This window comes from Oryctolagus cuniculus, chromosome 7 (genome assembly GCF_964237555.1).
Source record: "Oryctolagus cuniculus chromosome 7, mOryCun1.1, whole genome shotgun sequence".
Lineage (NCBI taxonomy): Eukaryota > Metazoa > Chordata > Mammalia > Lagomorpha > Leporidae > Oryctolagus > Oryctolagus cuniculus.
Window position 1 is genome coordinate 85,810,956 of NC_091438.1, and position 19,554 is coordinate 85,830,509.

Genomic DNA, 19,554 nt, shown 5'->3' on the forward strand with positions numbered 1-19,554 from the left:
AACAACAGATACTCAATATTTACTGAGTGCATGAAAATGAGGATGACTGGGATGACCCAAGGCACATGTTTTAATTTATAATTGCAATTTCTGTGAGAAAGCATTAAATTTCTAACTAAAAGAAATGATATTGCAACCTGTCTCCTGAGTCTTAAAAACATATCTATATAACATTTCTGTAAATAATGAGTTAAGAAAATTGGTGAGCCTAGGACCCTAAACTCATGTAAAACACTGTTTTCTTGGGCATTGGGCATTTCTTAGGAATGTCTTAGGAAATTATGTGCCATATTCTGAACAAATAACTTGGACATGAGCATTTAAGTGAGCTTTTTTGCTTCTGACCAACAGCCTTTATAAATACATTTTAAAATAAAATCTGTTTCAATTTGGGTTTTCTGTATTAGCTTTCTATTGCTGTGTAATAAATTACTTAAAGATGGCCGGCGCCGCGGCTCACTAGGCTAATCCTCCGCCTAGCGGCGCCGGCACACCGGGTTCTAGTCCCGGTTGGGGCGCCGGATTCTGTCCCGGTTGCCCCTCTTCCAGGCCAGCCCTCTGCTGTGGCCAGGGAGTGCAGTGGAGGATGGCCCAGGTGCTTGGGCCCTGCACCCCATGGGAGACCAGGAAAAGCACCTGGCTCCTGGCTCCTGCCATCGGATCAGCGCGGTGCGCCGGCCGCAGCGCGCCGGCCGTGGCGGCCATTGGAGGGTGAACCAGCGGCAAAGGAAGACCTTTCTGTCTGTCGTCTCTCTCTCTCACTGTCCACTCTGCCTGTCAAAAAAAAAAAAAAAAAAAAAAAAAAAAAAAAAAAAAATTACTTAAAGATAGCCACTTAGAAGAACACCTGTTGATTATCTCACATATTTTGTAGGTCAAAATTTTGGGCATGGGATAGCTGGATTCCTACTTAGGGTTATACAAGGCTACAATCAAGGTGTCAGCAGGGTTGTGTTCTCATCTGGAGCTTTGGTCCTCTTCCAAGTTCATTCAGATTTCTGGCAGATTTCCATTCCTTGAGGTCACAGGAACTAAGGTCCCTGGGTTTTGGTTTGTTTGCTGCTGGTTGTCAGCCCAGAGTTCCTCTCAGCTCCTAGGGGCTATAGTCCTCCTCACAGATGGCTGTTTGTTTTCTTCATGTTCATCAGAACATCTCGAACTTCCTCCTTTTCTAACTTAATTTAAACCCGCTTTTAAGCACCTTCTAATTATATCTGGCCTTCCCAAGATAATCTCCCTTTTGACTAATCAAGTCAACTGCTTAGGTACCTTAATTATATCTGTAAAATATCTTTCCTTGTGCCTTGAAATGTAACCACAGAAGTGATATCCCCATCAAATTACAGGCCTTTTCTATAGTCAGAGAGAAAGTTTTAAATGAAGGGACTTTGAAAATATCACAGAAAATGTACTTGAAAAGCTAAGGTTAAGGGGGCAGGCACATGGTATAGAGGTATTAAGACACTGTTTGGTATTCCCACATCCGTTATCAGAGGCCTGGGTTTGGCTTCTGACTCCAGCTTCCTGCTAATGCAAACTCTGGGAGGCAGAAGGTGATGGCGCAAGTAGTAAGACCCTGCCACCCATGTCAGAGACCTGGATTCCCAGCTACAGGCTTTGGCCTGGCGCAGCCTTGGCTGTTATGGTTATTTGAGGAGTGAACCAGTAAATTCCCAGGAGGTATCACTCTGGCAGCTTCCCTCTTTCTTCCTCTCTCTTTCTGCCTATCAAATTGTGAAATAACAAATAAATAATAAATAAGTAATATTTTGATGCAAAATTATGTAAAATTCATACATGATTTTTGCATAATACACATTTCCATCAACTTTTTGAAGACATTTACTATGCATGGATTTCAAGCTTTTTTGCACCAAAAGAAACACTTTTAATTCCATTTGCCACAAACTTTTTATGCTTGTTGTACAGGAGATGTACACTGGGGGCAACCATCATGGGCATCATCTTAGAATTTTGGCTACCATCCATTCCAGTGTGATAAATATGCTTCTCGTCTTTCTAAATGTCTTGGGTTGATTCAGGGTGTGTGTAGTGCCTTGGTTTAGAATTTGTCTGCATGGCCATATGCTTTTGTTACCTCATGTATTTAAATACAATGTTGACTATATCAAGACTTTTCTGCAAATAACTTCATAAACCAAAAAGGAAGTAGTGGCTCTAAAAACACATTATCCTTAGTTTGTGTATTCTTGGGAAAGCAGAATTTAGAATCTTTGGAAACCAGACCCAAGTTCAGACTGCTTCAATTTGTAGCCTCTGCCCTTCATTCCTCCAGAATGTCTGAGACCACATTTTTGTTAAAATAAATAAATGTGAATATAATCTGTTTTTGAGAGGATTATAGCTCCTTCCAGTCATTCTAACATTTTTTTTTTCACTTGACTGCATGGTAGATATCTAAATTATCTTTTTGTCATTGACAGTGTTGTATAGGGAAGAATAACAAAACTTCAGAGCATAGTTGTCCAACTTTAAGTCTCAGCTGTGCTGGTTACTTGCAAAGAGACTCTGGGCAAGTTACTTACCCTGCCTCTGTCTCCTCATCTGTGAAACAGAAATAATGCTGGCACTTGCTGCATCAGGTTATAAGGGTTAGATCAAATACGAATTCTTAGCAGAACACCTAGCATACAGGGAGACTGCAAATGTTTGCTATTATCATTGCTAATTAAATTGTTCCTAAGAGCTTTTTCCCTAGAAAAACTATGAAAATATCCAACAAAGGAACTTTGATACAGAATCATTTAGTTTATTAAGCCTTTCTAGGTCCTTTTTTAATTGATAGTTTTGCTTAATTTAGTAATTTAGTCAGCCCATATGGAAAAGTTAAGAAATGAACTACTGAACAACCCCTAAGGCATTCCAAAATTGAAGAATGGTAATTAATATGCAGGCCTTCTTTGGTGAACATTCCTAGTGTGGTTTATACATTTATTCGTATTTCTTAGTATTCTTAACCACTCTGTAATTTAGTATTCTCTGACCCTAATATACAGACATTTCAGTTATCTCTGATATGAAGCCATCATGGAATACAAAGTTGCTGTGACACAGGATCTTTAAATACTTAAACATACAGTGGGCTAAAATGTACAGAAGTGAAAAGCAGAAGATATGAACTCCAATCCTGCTGTAGGCTGGGCTGTGTGATGAGACCTCAGCAAAATCATAGTCACAGTTGAGTGAACATGGGGGTAGGCTCAGGAAGCTTGCCTCAGCTAGTCAGTCAGCCTCCATTAGCCTCAATTTACTCACAGGTAAAATAGGTATCTCAATGCCAACTTCTCCTACATTTTTGGGTGGTAAGCATCAATATTTTCTTATCAATAAACATACACAAGGTATATCTGCCCCCATTAAATTATTAGCTTTCCAGGAGCCAGAGCTGTAGATTTTTTTTTTTTAATTTGAGAAGCAGAGATAGATAAGAGTTCCTGTCCACTGGTTCGCTCCCCCAAATGCCTGCAGTGACTGGGAGTAGGCTGGGCTGAAGCAGGGAGCCAGGAACTCCATCCTGTCCTCCCACGTGAGTGATAGGGCCCAAGTATTCGATCCTTCACTGCTGCCTCCAAGGATGCACTCTAACAGGAAGCTGGGATCATGAGCAGAGCCAGAACTCAAACCCAGTCCCTCTGAAGACAGAGTGGGTATGGGTATCCCAAGAGGCTCCTTAAATGCCAGACCAAATTCCTGGCCTGCCACCCCTTTTAAAATCTCTGTATGTTGGTTAAAAATTGGTATCCATTAAATGTTGAATGGAAATGTGGCTCATACGAGAAAATGTATGTGACATCTTTTTATGGACATTAAGCAGTCATAAAATTGGCCAGAGGTACCAGTCCAAGTGGCCACAGTGAGCAAAGATGTGCTGATTAACAAAGAAGATTAAAGTGGCATTAAAAAATGAAGTGTGGCATTTTGAATGTACGCTCTTGAATATTGACCAGGGACAACATACTGTCACTTTGACATATCAGCAAATTCCTAGCGAGCTGTGTCTTGATGTGCTCAAGGTGTCACATCAGCTCCTGGAGTGGCCTCCTCAGCATTATCTACATGTCACACTTAACAGTAAAAGGCAAAACAAAGCCAACAACCAGCTAGGAAAAAGAAACCTCCTGTACCAGCCGAGCCGTGTTGTGCCTCTTCACTGCTTTGGCACTAGATGAGAGTCTGGCTAGAATGACAGTGTGAGTTTACAGCCCTCTTAACGTGATGAGTTCTACAGGGACTTGGAAAAGTTAAGCAGGCCTTGAAAACATAGTGGTGATGGTGGGGCTAGCACGGCTTCCAGAGCGTGGCAGAACCCTGGGAGGCTACATCCTGTCAGCCACGGCTGGTGATTCCCAAGGCCTCATGTATAGTCAGCCCATCTGGCAGCCCACTGAACAGAAGCAGCCAGAGGGAAGCAGCGAGGCTAACAGGGCGAGGTCTATCCCTCACAGAGCAGCAGCCCAGCGCTGTCCCTCGGGCCTCGTGAGCCACATTCACAACATCCGGAGCAAAGGTGCGAGATGCTAGGTTTGGGCACTGTTGAAAACACACAGCAGAAATCAACTTCGGGCACAGTCAACTGGAAAATACTGCCTCCAAGAGTATTAAACTAATTACAGTGCTGATGCAAGCGATTATGGTATAACTTCTTGATAAAACTGTGTAAGGCTTTGTATTAGGTTTTGGTTTTGCTTTATATTGTTGGAAATCTGGGAGGTTTTGTATTGTTTTGGAATTTTAGGTTTGGAAGAGATTTACAAGAAGAAAAAGAAAGCTGAGTTTCAAAGATGTCCTGTTTAATGCTGCAAATGCTGTGTTTTTATCATTTCTTTCTTTCTGAAATGTATCTAGAGTCCAAACCAAAAACTGAGTGACATTAAGGCAAAATAACCCTAAGGCCATCAGTGAGACAGGTACTAAGCTCGGTGCTTTGCATGTATCATTTTACTTGTTATAATCCTTGATAGAGAGAAAACTTTATCCTACTTGCCATTCGGGAAACTGGGTCTCTGGTCCAGCCCAAGTGGACCAGTCCATCCACATCACCAGTAAGGAACAAGCCGGTAGGCAAAGCCCTAGCTCTTTTCACCCACGAGTGAAATGAGAAGACAGAATGGCAATGTTACATGATAGGACAAAGAAGGGCACAGAAATGAGAGCCATCACAGAGGCAAGAAGAGGATGGAATGGGAAAGATAAAGGAGAACGGGCATGGGGAAGGAGAAGGAAGTGTTCACGCTGGTGTTTACATCGCAGCGTCCCCCATCACTGTCATTGTCTGTGGCTGCTTGGCCGATGCTGGTCAGGCCTGTGGGACACCTTGCCAGACAGGGCATTTCCTACCTTATGTAGAACCTCCAAGAGGTTTACTTTGAGGCAGAGATTATGCAGGAAATCTACCTCATATCCTGACAGCTTCCAGGAGCTGGAAGGAAATCAGATTTGAAGGTTCGAATTTAAATTTCAATGTGCCCTCGATGTGTGCTCTAACTTTACTCTGGCTTTGCAGAGAACACTGTAATTGTAATTCACTAGAAAGCAGATGGGATCTGTCGTAGGATGGTAAAACATGGGAATCACATCCAAAAGTAAGAAAAAGCAGCAGCCTTTTCCTTGTGGGTCAGTTTCATAGCACAAATATCTGTCACTGTGTGCACACAAGCTGGTATGCACCAAAATAACAGGAGGCAGCTCTAGTATTTATGGAGTAACTGCCAGGTGCTGAGTGCTTTACCGATATTTAATGACCAGAAGGAGCCTTAGAAGTTGATGCAATTAAAATGAGGAAACTGAGGCTCAGAAATATGAACAACCTAAGGTCACTGGCTAATAAGTAGCAGAGCTGAGGTTTGAGCCCCAGGCCCTGGATATAATACTGTAGTATACAGGCATTCCTAGAATAGTGACTGTGAATGTGTAACTTCAGTAACTCTACATTTTTTCATATCGTACTCCAGGGTGGGGGAGTGGGAGGGTGTAAAAATAAAGACAGGAAAGGAAAGAGAAGGTAAGTACGTCAAGGCTGTATCTTTCTCTCAAAGAGAAAGAAGTGTGGGTTGGAGGAGTGGAAGAAGCAGCTGTGGCCAGGGAAGGAATCTGTGAAAGGGTAGGAGGGAAAAATATGGGCCAAAAAGAAATGCTGTATAAAGTTAGAAAGGGAGATGGAAGCGTGGAAAGGGAAGGAAGAAAGGTCTTACACATCTTTTGTATGGAGTATGAAAATTATATACTAGGTTTAAATTGAGATTTAATGAATATACCCTCTTTATTTCTTTTTTTTTAAGATTTATTTATTTGAAAGGCAGAGTTACAAAGGAGGCAGAGGGAGGGAGGGAGGAAGGGACAGAGAGAGAGAGACAGAGAGAAGGAGGGAGGGAGAAAGAGAGGGAGGGGGAGAAAGAGAATTTTCCACCCACTGGTTCATACCCCAAATGACAGCAGTAGCTGGAGCTGGGCCAGGCCAAAGCCAGGAGCTTGGAACTCCATCTGCATCTCCCATGTGGGTGGCAGGGGCCCAAGGACCTGGGCCATCTTCTGCTGCTTTCCCAGGTGCATTAGCAGGGAGCTAGATCTGAAGCAGAGCAGCCAGGACTTGAACCAGCACTCCAATATGGGATGCTGGCACTGCAAGCAAAAGCTTTACTTGTTGTGCCACATGCTGCTACTACCCTCTTTATGTCTAACTTCATGGTTTAAATTGCCCCTTTCTGCTCATCCTCTGGAACTGACAATTTGTTCTGAGGGTTACTCTGAGTAACCTGAAGTCCCACTGGGCAGGGCTAGTGTCTCTGTGAAAGGTGGGTGTGGTGTTTAGTGCTTTTTTACCCAACTCTTGAAAGCTAATTAAGTCAACATTAACCATGGCAGTTTCTTGAAGACTCATGGCTTGGATCTTTTCCTGCAAAAATTCCCACTTCTATAATTATATTTAGTGTTCTAACTGCCTGAATAGCTGGCTAGCCATGGGCCCTTGTGTCGGGGCAACCCTGGGCCTTTTTGCAGCTGAGTTTGTCTGCTTCTCTCAAACCTCTGTGCCAAGAGAATAAAGTCCTCAATGGACAGCCTGCCGGCTTCAGCCACCCTCAGCTCTGCCCCAGAAGTCTCCGTGGAGTTAGCACTATGGATTAGCTGCCATAGGGTCCTGCACTTCCCAAAACTATTTACTTGATGTTTGCGTTTATTTTAAAATGTGTCCATGCACTTAACGCTGGAAGTAATATAGTGTCAACATTTGTGGTATGGAATGATCTTGATGACTTTGTTTATATAGATGTGACTGGGTATTAAAAAAGAGAGAGGAAGAAATCACTGCCCTTGCACAAAAGCAAGTTTTTTTTTTTTTTTAACATCAGTGCAGCTGTTTTAACTTTTAAGAAACCACAAACATTTAATCCTCTAAAACCTCAATTTTGAAAGACAAGACTTTCTTATAAAATACAGCATTTCTGAAATGGGTGTACATAGTAGTCTCCCTGTGCTGTTCTTTAATTCTTTCTTTTTAAGATTTATTTTATTTATTTGAAAGAGTTATAGAGAGAGGTAGAGACAGAGAGAGGACTTCCCTCCACTGGTTCACTCCCCAGATGGCCGCAACAGTCGAAGCTGCGCCGATCCAAAGCCAGGAGCCAGGCATTTCTTCCAGATCTCCCACGTGGGTACAGGGGCCCAAGGACTTGGGCCATCTTCTACTGCTTTCCCAGGCCATAGCAGAGAGCTAGATCGGAAGAGAAGAAGCTGAGACTAAAACCGGCGCCCATATGGGATGCCGGCGCTTCAGGTCAGGGCTTTAACCCACTGCGCCACAGCGCCAGCCTCTCTTTAATTCTTAAGAGTTGAATAAAGTTCCTAAATAGAGATGTTACTTCATTACAGATAAACTTTTCAGACCAAAATCCATTATATAGCTGAATTCCTAGTAACCTTTGAAATGTTTAGTTATAACAGAGGCATTAGTATTAGTAGTAGAAACAAAAGATAACTACAGCTCAGTTCTCAGGATCGCTCGCTAAGCTCCTGAGTAGTTGTCTGTGGACTTTGAAGCAGGGCTGCCAGAAGGAAGCAGTCGTGTGTTTTCCTGGGTTCACAGTAGCCCCAGAAGTTATGGTAAATGTTGTTGTGCTCATTTCTTATGCTATAGCAACAATTCCACTTCCTATTACATAGGAAAACTATTCCACGGTTTAAAGAGGTCACTGGATGTATTTATTACAATGTTAAGACCATTTCAGCCATGGAAATAATTTTTATTGTTCTGAGTCATTCTGGTTTGTGGAATTTTTACATGAGTTCCGGGACAAGGATGAGATGATATATTTATTTTACTTTGAATCCTCTTTAATGTTTTTTTGAGTGCATGAATATCGGTCTTGTTGTTGAAGTATTTCCATATTTTTATTGCTTTAGGAATAGCTCTCCTGTATTTATGTCTCATACACTCTTCATTGACAATTCCCTATGTGTGCTCAGCACAATGCGTTTTGGCAGAACTGCTTGCTTTGCCCAGTGTGATGTGATCTCTTGTTTTCCCTCTAGTCTCTTTCATGTCTTCTCAATCTATGTCTTTACCATGTTAAAGGTTTTGCAGGTCTTAACCATATTCAATTTATTTTGCTGAGCTTCTGGAGGAACTTAGATTAAACTGCAAGTCTCAAAGGGCATTTGTTCCACCTTTTATCTTCTCCTTGATTTAAAGTAAGCCTCACTAGAAGTGTTCCCTAATTCAGCCCAGATTATCCCTGTGTGTTAGACACAGCCTGGGATCATAGAAAGAAAAATTTCATTTTAATGCTTTCTCTAGTTTCATTGCAGCTATCCTACTTGTTAATGACCTTTAAGTTTTAAAAGATAGGCAGTCATATTGGCGTTTGAGGATAAATTGAAATAACAGTTTAGATTTACAGAAAACCCTTGGATGTTCTGACATTTTAGAAAATACTTGAATAAAAAAAATCCTGTGGGTTGAGGTTTCAAGTTGTTAGTTATTGTCATTGATATTTTTTCCATGTGTAATTCTGACTGATAAGGGATTTGAAATTAAATCTTGTCCTTTCTGGAAAGGGTGGAGGGATTGGGTACTATGCTTTCCACAGCCTCTAACTTATGTGCCCTGACTAGTTAGTCTTGCAACAGTTTCCTGACTAAATCTTTGAACTGGACCCTACGTGGTCAGCCTTCTCAGAAAAAGGAACTATAACATTGATTCAGCCTTGAGCTAGAAGGGAACAAAATGGGCAGGCTCCTGCTTCACTCCCCACAAATCTCTGCAACAACCAGAGATGGACCAGTCCAAAGCCAAGAGCCAGAAGCTCAATCCAAATCTCCCACATGGTGGCAGGGACCCATCTGCTTGAGCCATCACCTGCTGCTTCCCAGGGAGCACGTTAGCGGGAGGCCAGAATCAGGAGTAGGAATGGAACCATGACTGCAACCCAGGCATCCAAAATGAGAGTCAGGCATCCCAAGTGGCATCTTAACCACAATGCCAAATGCCTACCCCAAATGGACAGTTTTTAACAGGTAAGTCTTCTCTTATAAATGATCATGATTGATCCTACATTGTACTACATTTTCCATATAACCAAAAAGATGTGTGCGCAGTTGTGTATGTGGGAGTATGATTTAGTGCTCAGAATTTTTATATAGTTGGTTTTCTTTTCAGAAAATGGTAAGATATTAATTGGTATCATCTTATTTTTAATAGGTTGACATGATGAAAGAAGCATTAGAAAAACTTCAGCTCAATATAGTGGAGATGAAAGATGAAAATGCAACCTTAGATGGTGGAGATGTGTTATTCACAGGTATGCTTCTATTGATTTTTTTCTATCCAAAATTATTTCTAAGGGGTAAGCACTTGGCTCAACGGTGAGAGACTGCCTGGGATGCCTACTTCCCATGTTGGAGTCTCAGGGTCTGAGTCCCACCCCTTTTCAGATCCAGCTTCTTGCTAATGTGCACTCGGGGAGGCAGCAGATGATAACCGACATCCTTGAGTCCCTGCCACACACGTGACAAACCTGGAATCAGTGTCGGGCCCCTGGTTACAGCCTGTCCCAGCTTTGGCTGGTGTGGGCATTTTTGGAGTGTACCTGCAAATGGAAGATCTCTCTCCCTCTCTTTCACAAAAATTTCTTAAAATATATATTTCTAATACATATATTCTGTACTCAATTTTTATTATACTTTTAAAATTACCAAATTAGTATATGCTAAATTCAAGTAATTTGGAAAATGTAGAAAAGCACAAAGAAGAAAAAAACAAAACTGGCCATCCAATCAAACATATTCACTTAAATATTTTGATCTGTGTCCTTTTAGTACTTTTGTATGTGTGTATTTGCATCCTTTTTTTAAAGATTTATTTATTTATTTGAAAGGTAGAGTTACAAAAAGGCAGAGGCAGAGAGAGAGAGGTCTTCCATCCACTGGTTCACCCCCGAGATGGTCCCAGTGGTCGGAGCTGTGTTGATCCGAAGCCAGGAGCCAGGAGTTTCTTCCAGGTTTCCCACGCAAGTGCAGGGGCCCAAGGACTTGGGCCTTCTACTGCTTTCCCAAGCCATAGCAGAGAGCTAGATTGGGAGTGGAGTAGCCCATATGGGATGCCAGCACTGCAGGTGGCAACTTTACCCACTATGCCACAGTGCCGGCCCCTTTCATCATTTTTGTGAGACTGTTCTCAGTATATACATCATCAGTATGTATCTTGCTTCAGCTATTCTTCCTACAATGTGAATTTATGGTTGCATAGTTTTCCATCGTGTGACTGTATATTTGGTTTGAATGTAAAGGATTTTTAATTCAAGATTAGTGTCATTTACAAATAATTTTCTTTCCAGATGGTGATATGAATTTAAATAATTTTGTATTCAAATTGACTTGGTTTAGTGCCAGATAAAATTAGCATAACTCAATAAAATAAAAATAGCTAATACTATTCTTGATCAAACCAGAATCAGATTTTACAATGGGTATAATATGGCTACTACAGGAAACAGTTCTTTCAGCATTTAACCTTTCCAACTCCATATGATCATAGGATTATTGTTTTTTAAAATCTGGACAACCCCTCCCCTGGATTCATTCTGGTTACACTGATGAGCAAGATAATCAATAGTAATTTTAATTTATACTCAATGTTTGTTTTCTGGTAAATGTCAAAAAATAAATGCCTATTTCCCTAGTAACCCTAACAGTAAAGGCTTGTCCTAGGGATTTGAAAATGTAGCTCAAGTGGCCACTGAAAACATGAAGTTTCTTGCTTTAATATTTAAGCTACAAGGCCGGCGCCGTGGCTCACTAGGCTAATCCTCCGCCTTGCGGCGCTGGCACACCGGGTTCTAGTCCCAGTCGGGGCGCCGGATTCTGTCCCGGTTGCCCCTCTTCCAGGCCAGCTCTCTGCTGTGGCCCGGGAAGTGCGGTGGAGCATGGCCCAAGTACTTGGGCCCTGCACCCCATGGGAGACCAGGATAAGTACCTGGCTCCTGCCATCGGATCAGCACGGTGCGCTGGCTGCAGCGCGCCGGCCGCGGCGGCCATTGGAGGGTGAACCAACAGCAAAGGAAGACCTTTCTCTCTGTCTCTCTCACTGTCCACTCTGCCTGTCAAAAAATAAAAAATAAATAAATAAATAAATAAATAAAAATTTAAGCTACAGTGAATTTCATATTGAATCCCATGGATATGGCCAAGAGATGGCCATGTGTGTTTTAGTACAAAAGAGCTGTTTTGTATTACTTGTATTTCTATAGAATTATTGTCTGGAAGCCATAGTAAGTGTCCACCCCATGACATTTGTGTAGTTTCTCACTCAGTGCCAGGTGCCTATGAGTGGCTGTCATCTAGCACGCTGGCTACTTCCAGGAGCACCAGTCTCACATCCCCTGGTGTTGTACACTGAGCCACCTGTGCTGTCACTGCTCTTGGCAATGTCCTGCCTCTGGGTTTAGTTTGCATGCCCACAAGATCACAGAACAAGGGGACAAGGAGTCCCATGCTGCATTCTCAGCTCTGATCATTCCAAAGCAGACTCAGGCATTGTTTGAATCTGCCTAGTAAGTTCCCTCTTAGAATATTCTTTGTGTCTCCCATTGATGGCACTTTCATTCTTTTTGCCCCCACAAAACAACAGCCTGTTTCTCTTAGAAAATAGGCTTTTGTGAAAAGCTAGATGTGGAAATCAAACTTCCTTATAATACAACTCTTTTTTTTTTTTTTGCCAGAACACAGTTTATAATAATACTAAAAAAAAAAAAAACTTACTGTATGCAGGATGCAGGTACTGATAACATCTGAAATATGGCTTAAACAAGCTGTGTTGCCACTTATGTTGTCAGCCCAGAAGCTGAACTGAACACACCTTCTAACATCTCCTCCAAGAGAAGGCAAACTTACACTGGGAATTTCTCTCCTTGCTCCAAAATCTGTCCACATCATCTCAAGGTTAAATTTGTGTTCCATCTTCTTGTTAGGTCTTACACAGTGAAGCTTGCCTTTGATTCTATCTCTGGACTTTTCCATTTGCTATGTTCAGTACACAAGTCCATGTCTTAACAGTTATTTTATTCAAAATTGAAATGCCCTGGGATATCTCTCTGCTGATTCACACCTAACATCTGGTCCTGCCTTCTGGTTCCTTCTTCTCAATTGTTTTCTTAATTGTAAGAAATGACATATGACATATAATTCATATGGCATTAATTACATTCACAACATTGTATAACTATTACTGCTCAGTTTTGGAACCGGGCAGAGTTGGGTAAGAAACAAAATCTGTAGCACTTTTCTGTGTGCTCTGTGCCCTGTTGCTTGTACAACTCAGAGCTTCATTAATAATTTATCAGGAAACAGACAGAAGGAAGACAGCTTTCCAATGCCAACTCCTGCTGGGAACTCCGTCAGTCAAGCAAACAGCTACTGGCAAAAATGGTTTCAATCTGTTTCTCTTTTAGACATCAACTTACCTCAACTTTTATTTATTTATCTTTGTGAAATGTAGAGTATGTAAAAAGCATTATAAAATCTTATGCACACTTTAAAGACCAGTAAAAAAAGTGAACACCTGGGTCCTACCAGAAGGCTTAAAAAATACAACCTTGCTAAGACCATAAGAAGTCCCTGGAGGTCCCCACCTCTGCCTGCTCCCAGGCTCAAGTACCCATTCTCTGAGTTCCATGTTAATCATTGCCTGGGCTTCCTTTGAGCTTTATTTCAGTGTGTATTCTTAAATTATGTATTAATAAATACCTGTTATTTACTTTTTTTTTTTTTTTTTTTTTTTTTTTGGACAGGCAGAGTGGACAGTGAGAGAGAGAGACAGAGAGAAAGGTCTTCCTTTGCCGTTGGTTCACCCTCCAATGGCCGCCGCGGCCAGCGCGCTGCGGCCGGCGCACCGCGCTGATCCGATGGCAGGAGCCAGGAGCCAGGTGCTTTTCCTGGTCTCCCACGGGGTGCAGGGCCCAAGCACCTGGGCCATCCTCCACTGCACTCCCTGGCCACAGCAGAGGGCTGGCCTGGAAGAGGGGCAACCGGGACAGAATCCGGCGCCCCGACCGGGACTAGAACCCGGTGTGCCGGCGCCGCTAGGCGGAGGATTAGCCTAGTGAGCCGCGGCGCCGGCCTGTTATTTACTTTTGCTTGTCACATAGCTTTATATCATTAGAGTCCCACTATATCAACTCTTACATGATTTTTCCACCTTTGGGATAAGTTAATATGTATAGCTTGCTGTTCGTTTCCCATACTGATGCTTAATATCTAGCAAGAATACACTATTGTATCCATTCATTGGTGCTGATGTATATTTGAGTGTTTTCTACTTTGTGTCTGATGCTGCCGTGTACACACATTGTTGTGTGTCTCCTAGAAGAGCTTCTCTAAGGTAAACACCTGAAAATGTAATTCAGATGATAGGTTAAACTCTTTTTTTGCATCAGTGAGATGAGTTGTGATATTCTTCTTTAATTTACTAATGTGCTAGTTATACTAATTGATTTTCTGAAGTTTGGTCAATCTTGCATCTCTGGAATGAAATACAAATTTGATCATGATCTACTCACTTTTAATACAGTATTAGATTTTTTTGCTAATATTTAAACTTTTATTTTCATGGCCTATGGTTTTTCTTTCTTGTTATCCTTGCCTGGTTGTGGTAGAAGAGTTCTATTAGCCTCATAAATGTATTAGGGAGCATCTCCTCCTGTTCTATTCTTTGGAACTAATACTATTTGAATTGCCTATTTGTTGAAGCGTGGTGCTTTTTCTGTGGGAAGATTTTAAACTGATTCAGTTTCTTCAATGACTGTATGACTGCTTGGGTTTCCTAAATCAGTTTTGATGGGTTCCTTGTTTAAAAAAATTATTTATTTATTTATTTGAAAGAATTACAGAGAGGGCAAGGTGCGGGGGCTGGGGGCTCTTCAATCTGCTGGTTCATTCCCCAAATGGCCACAATGTCCAGGAACTTCTTGCTAATCTCCCTTGTGGGTGCAGGGGCCCAAGGAGTTGGGCCATCTTCTGCTGCTTTCCCCGGGTGCATTAGCAGGGAGCTGGATTGGAAGTAGAGAAGCCAGGACTTGAACCAGCACCCATATGGGATGCCGGCACTGCAAGCAGCGGCTTTACCCATTATGCCACAGTACCCACCCAATGGGTTCTATTTTCTAAGATTTTGTCTAGTTTATCTAAGCTTACAAAATGTTGGATATAACACATTTCATATCTTCTTTTTTTATTTATTTATTTTTTTGACAGAGTGGACAGTGAGAGAGAGAGACAGAGAGAAAGGTCTTCTTTTGCCGTTGGTTCACCCTCCAATGGCCGCCATGGCCGGCGCACCATGCTGATCTGAAGGCAGGAGCCAGGTGCTTCTCCTGGTCTCCCATGGGGTTCAGGGCCCAAGCACTTGGGCCATCCTCCACTGCCTTCCCCAGGCCACAGCAGAGAGCTGGCCTGGAAGAGGAGCAACCAGGACAGAATCCGGCGCCCCAACCGGGACTACAACCCAGTGTGCCGGCGCCGCTAGGTGGAGGATTAGCCTATTGAGCTGCGGCGCCGGCTCATATCTTCTTTTTTATTTTATTTTTATTTATTTATTTATTTTTTGACAGGCAGAGTGGACAGTGAGAGAGAGAGACAGAAAGAAAGGTCTTCCTTTGCCGTTGGTTCACCCTCCAATGGCCGCCGCGGCCAGCGCGCTGCGGCCGGCACACCGCGCTGATCCGATGGCAGGAGCCAGGAGCCAGGTGCTTTTTCTGGTCTCCCATGGGGTGCAGGGCCCAAGCACGTGGGCCATCCTCCACTGCACTCCCTGGCCACAGCAGAGGGCTGGCCTGGAAGAGGGGCAACCGGGACAGAATCCGGCGCCTGACCGGGACTAGAACCCGGTGTGCCGGCGCCGCTAGGCGGAGGATTAGCCTAGTGAGCCGCGGCGCCAGCCCTCATATCTTCTTAATATATGTTTAAGCTTCACAACAACTTCAAATATATATCCTCTGGGACCGGCACTGTGGCACAGCAGGTTAAAGCCCTGGCCTGACCCACAGGCATCCCATATTGGCGCCAGTTCTAGTCCTGGCTGCTCCACTTCCGATCCAGCTCTCTGCTATGGCCTGGGAAAGCAGTGGAAAATGGCCCAAGTCCTTGGGCCCCTGCACCCATGTGGGAGACCTGGAAGAAGCTCCTGGCTCCTGGCTTCAGATCGGTGCAGCTCTGGTCATTGCGGCCATCTGGGGAGTGAACCAGCAGATGGAAGACCTCTCTCTCTCTGTCTCTGCCTCTCTCTATAACTCTTTCAAATAAATAAAATAAATATTAAATATATATATATATATATCCTCTTTACATTCACAATATAGCTACATTCATTCTTTGTGGGTTTTTTTACCTGTTATATGTCAATTTTTAATCTTATCAAAGGACCAGCCATTGACTTTGTTGAACTCTGTCTCCTAAATGTTTCCTTTCTGTTTCTATCTTTATTTCCTTCCTTGAGATTTAGTTGTTTTTATTTTGTTCTTTTTTTCTCCATCTCAGGTTGGATTAGATTTTTAATCTCATTAATTTTGAGCCTTGCACCTTCTCTAATATAACTGTTTATGCTGTACAACTTTCCCTCCATGTACTGCTTTAGCAGACTCCTTCTTGTTTTGATAGAAATATTTCTCTCCTTTAATTCTGAATGTTTTCTAGATTCCTTATGATTTAATCATTGAGTAATTAGTGTGTGATGGGTGGTTTTCTTTTCTTTTTTTTCTTTTTTTTTTTGGACAGGCAGAGTGGACAGTCAGAGAGAGAGAGAAAGGTCTTCCTTTTTGCCGTTGGTTCACCCTCCAATGGCCGCCGTGGCCGGCGCGCTGCAGCCAGCGCACCACACTGATCTGATGGCAGGAGCCAGGTGCTTATCCTGGTATCCCAAGGGGTGCAGGGCCCAAGCACTTGGGCCATCCTCCACTGCACTCCCTGGCCACAGCAGAGAGCTGGCCTGGAAGAGGGGCAACCGGGACAGAATCCAGCGCCCCGACCAGGACTAGAACCCTGTGTGCTGGCACCGCAAGGCGGAGGATTAGCCTAGTGAGCCGTGGCGCCAGCCGTGATGGGTTTTTAAAAAACCATTCAGTGGGGCAAGCTTAGAGGTTAGGATGCCCACATTCCTTATCTAGTGCCTGGGTTTGATTCCTCGTTTTGGCTCCACCATCCTGCTACTGCAGACCCTGGGAAGCAGCAGGTGATGGCTCAAGTAGTTGGACTACTGCCACTCAATTGGGAGACCTGGGCTGCGTTCCTGGCTCCCTGCTTCAACCCACCATTGCAGGCCGTTGGGGTATGAACCAGTTGATGGGCTTGCTCTAGCTCATGTTCTCACCCTCGCTCATTCTCTCAAATGAAGAACTTATTGGCCATTATTGTAAGTTGCTGAAACACTAACTCATTAATAATTGATATGTAGAAACAAAAACACAAAGACACAAGCATGGACCTGCCTTTCTTTTGTGAATTATATTTCAACTAAACCAAAGGCTTGATTGAGGAAGGATTTTCTTTTTAGAATTCCAGTAAATAAATGCAGACCCATAATAAAATATTAGATCTGTGCAATGATGATCAAAGGTTGTTTAAACAATTGTTTTCTTTTAAAAATGCTTTTGTTTTTCTTTTAAAGGCAGAGTGACAGAGAAAGGGAGAGACAGAGAGAGAAATATTCCATACACTCATTCACTCCCCAAATGGCTGCAATGGATGGGTCTGGGCCAGGCCAAGGGCAGGAACTTGGGACTTCATCCAGGTCTCCCATGTGGGTGACAGGAGCCCAAGCATTTGAGTCATCTTCTGCTGCCCTCCCAGGCACATTAGCAGGGAGCTGGATAGGAAGCAGAACCCCTGGATAATGAACTGGCTCTGCTATGGGATTCTGGCATCACAGGCCACAGCTTAGCCCACTGCTCCACAACACCTGCTCCTAAAACCATTATATAAAAGTTTGGGGGAGGGGAGGTATATGGAGTGTTGTGGCATAGGGAGTAAAACTTCCATGTGCAATGCAAGGGTGTCATTTCAAGTCTGGCTGCTCCACTTCTGATCCTGCTCCCTGCTAATGGCCTGGGAAAAGCAGCAGAGGATGACCCAAGTTCTTGGGCCCCTGCACCCAAAAGAAGCTCCTGGCTCCTGGCTTCAGCCTGACCTGTTCCCAGACATTGTGGCCACCTGGGGAGTAAAACAGCAGATGGAAGATTCTCTCTCTCTCTCTCTCTCTCTCTCTCTCTGTATGTGTGTGTGTGTGTGTCTCCCTCTCTCACTGTAACTCTTTCAAATAAATAAATCTTTAAACATAAAAGTTTGATGGGAAATGTACAATAGAAGAATCAGGGCCGGCGCCGTGTCTCAATAGGCTAATCCTCTGCCTTGCGGTGCCGGCACACAGGGTTCTAGTCCCGGTCGGGGCGCTGGATTCTGTCCCGGTTGCCCCTCTTCCAGGCCAGCTCTCTGCTGTGGCCAGGGAGTGCAGTGGAGGATGGCCCAAGTGCTTGGGCCCTGCACCCATATGGGAGAGCAGGAAAAAAAAGCACCTGGCTCCTGGCTTCGGATCAGCAGCGCACCGGCCACTGTGGCCATTGGAGGGTGAACCAACGGCAAAAAGGAAGACCTTTCTCTCTGTCTCTCTCTCTCTCACTGTCCACTCTGCCTGTTAAAAATAAAAAAAATAAAAAATAGAAGAATCAGACTGATGCCACCTAAAGCCACTGATCTTTCTTACTGAACATGTAATAAGGTGATGAATACAACGGAAGTGTATCCCATTAGTGAAGGCATCCCACCCAGAAAAGAAAGAAAATTGAATGAGGATCTAACCATCCATGTGATAGGAAGTGGAGCAACCAGGACTTGAACCAGCATCCATATGGGATGACTGTATCACAGGGGGCAGCTTCACCCACTACACCACACAACAACAATTGTGTTCCCATACCTTAGTCTTTTAAAATGGAAATAGTATGCAGATCCTCCTATAAATTTGTTGAAACTTGCCTAATACATTAACTCTTTTTCTTAAAAGTTGTATACGTGTCTATTTTTATCTTAAAATAATTAAAGAAATGGCATTTTGCATTACAGTGTATTTTTTTCATAAAGTAATACTTTTGTCAAGTGAAAGACCTCTTCATAACTTAAATTTTGGTTTTCATGTGGTAAATTTTCTTAAAGGTCAACATAAACATGCTGTTCCCCTAAAAAAAAAAAAAGCCAGAAGCCCTTAGAATTGTCATAATTTTCCTACTGTCATTTGACCTATGTAATTTGCCATTTTTGTAAGGATATTATGAAGATAAAAGTTGCAGCATTTGTAAAGTCAGTCCAACACTTGCTTCCATACGGCTGTTCTGATACTTTACCACACGCTCTGGGTCAAAGTGATGCTGATTTTTCTTTCAATGTTTTCTTCCACATTTCATGTGGGATTCTTTTCCAGAGAATTGGGGGAGGATGAGAAAGTATTGCCTGACCCTGTCTACTATAATTGCTCGCCTATGATAAAGAAACCATTTTTACCTAGGTTTATCTTTCTGGGTAGAAAAATTGAATAACTTCAGAAAAATCAAATAAAAGGAAAGTTCTGTCCTCTTAAACTTTGGCACTTTGTAGATAGGTATCTTTTGATGTTTTGATTTGAAAGAAATATATACATTGTTTCCAAGGCAGCGCTCTTAGAAGCCAGCACTAAATTCACTTTGTCCCAGATGATTTCTTTAGCCCTTACAGGACCATCACAAGAAAGGGAGCCTACTTCATCCCCAATAACTGGTATTGTTTCCCAGTGGGCATGGAGGGAGGACTACCACTGTTAACTAATTGCTCTTCCTTCATTTCTGATTACAGATTATTAATGTGCTTAATTCTATTATTTCCTAAGTAAAAGTTCACAACATTTTACTCAGTCCTAAGTATTTAGTTCAGAGGTGGGAAGTATATTCACGCTGTTTGCAACCATCACCACTCGAGTCTCGGGAACCTTCTCATCTCCCCACACTGCAGCCCTGTGCCCGTGAA

The 19,554-nt window shown here is 42.9% G+C and overlaps 1 protein-coding gene across 2 annotated transcripts in view; it reads left to right on the plus strand.

The window, feature by feature from the left end:
• DDAH1 (dimethylarginine dimethylaminohydrolase 1) overlaps positions 1–19,554 on the plus strand; it is a 293,268-nt gene that overhangs the window by 240,017 nt on the left and 33,697 nt on the right. For both annotated transcript variants that reach the window (XM_051856303.2, XM_002715885.5), the window contains exon 2: positions 9,716–9,815. In XM_051856303.2, the coding sequence (XP_051712263.1) occupies positions 9,722–9,815 (94 nt within the window). In that variant the 5' untranslated portion in view covers positions 9,716–9,721. The remainder of the gene's footprint in view (positions 1–9,715; positions 9,816–19,554) is intronic.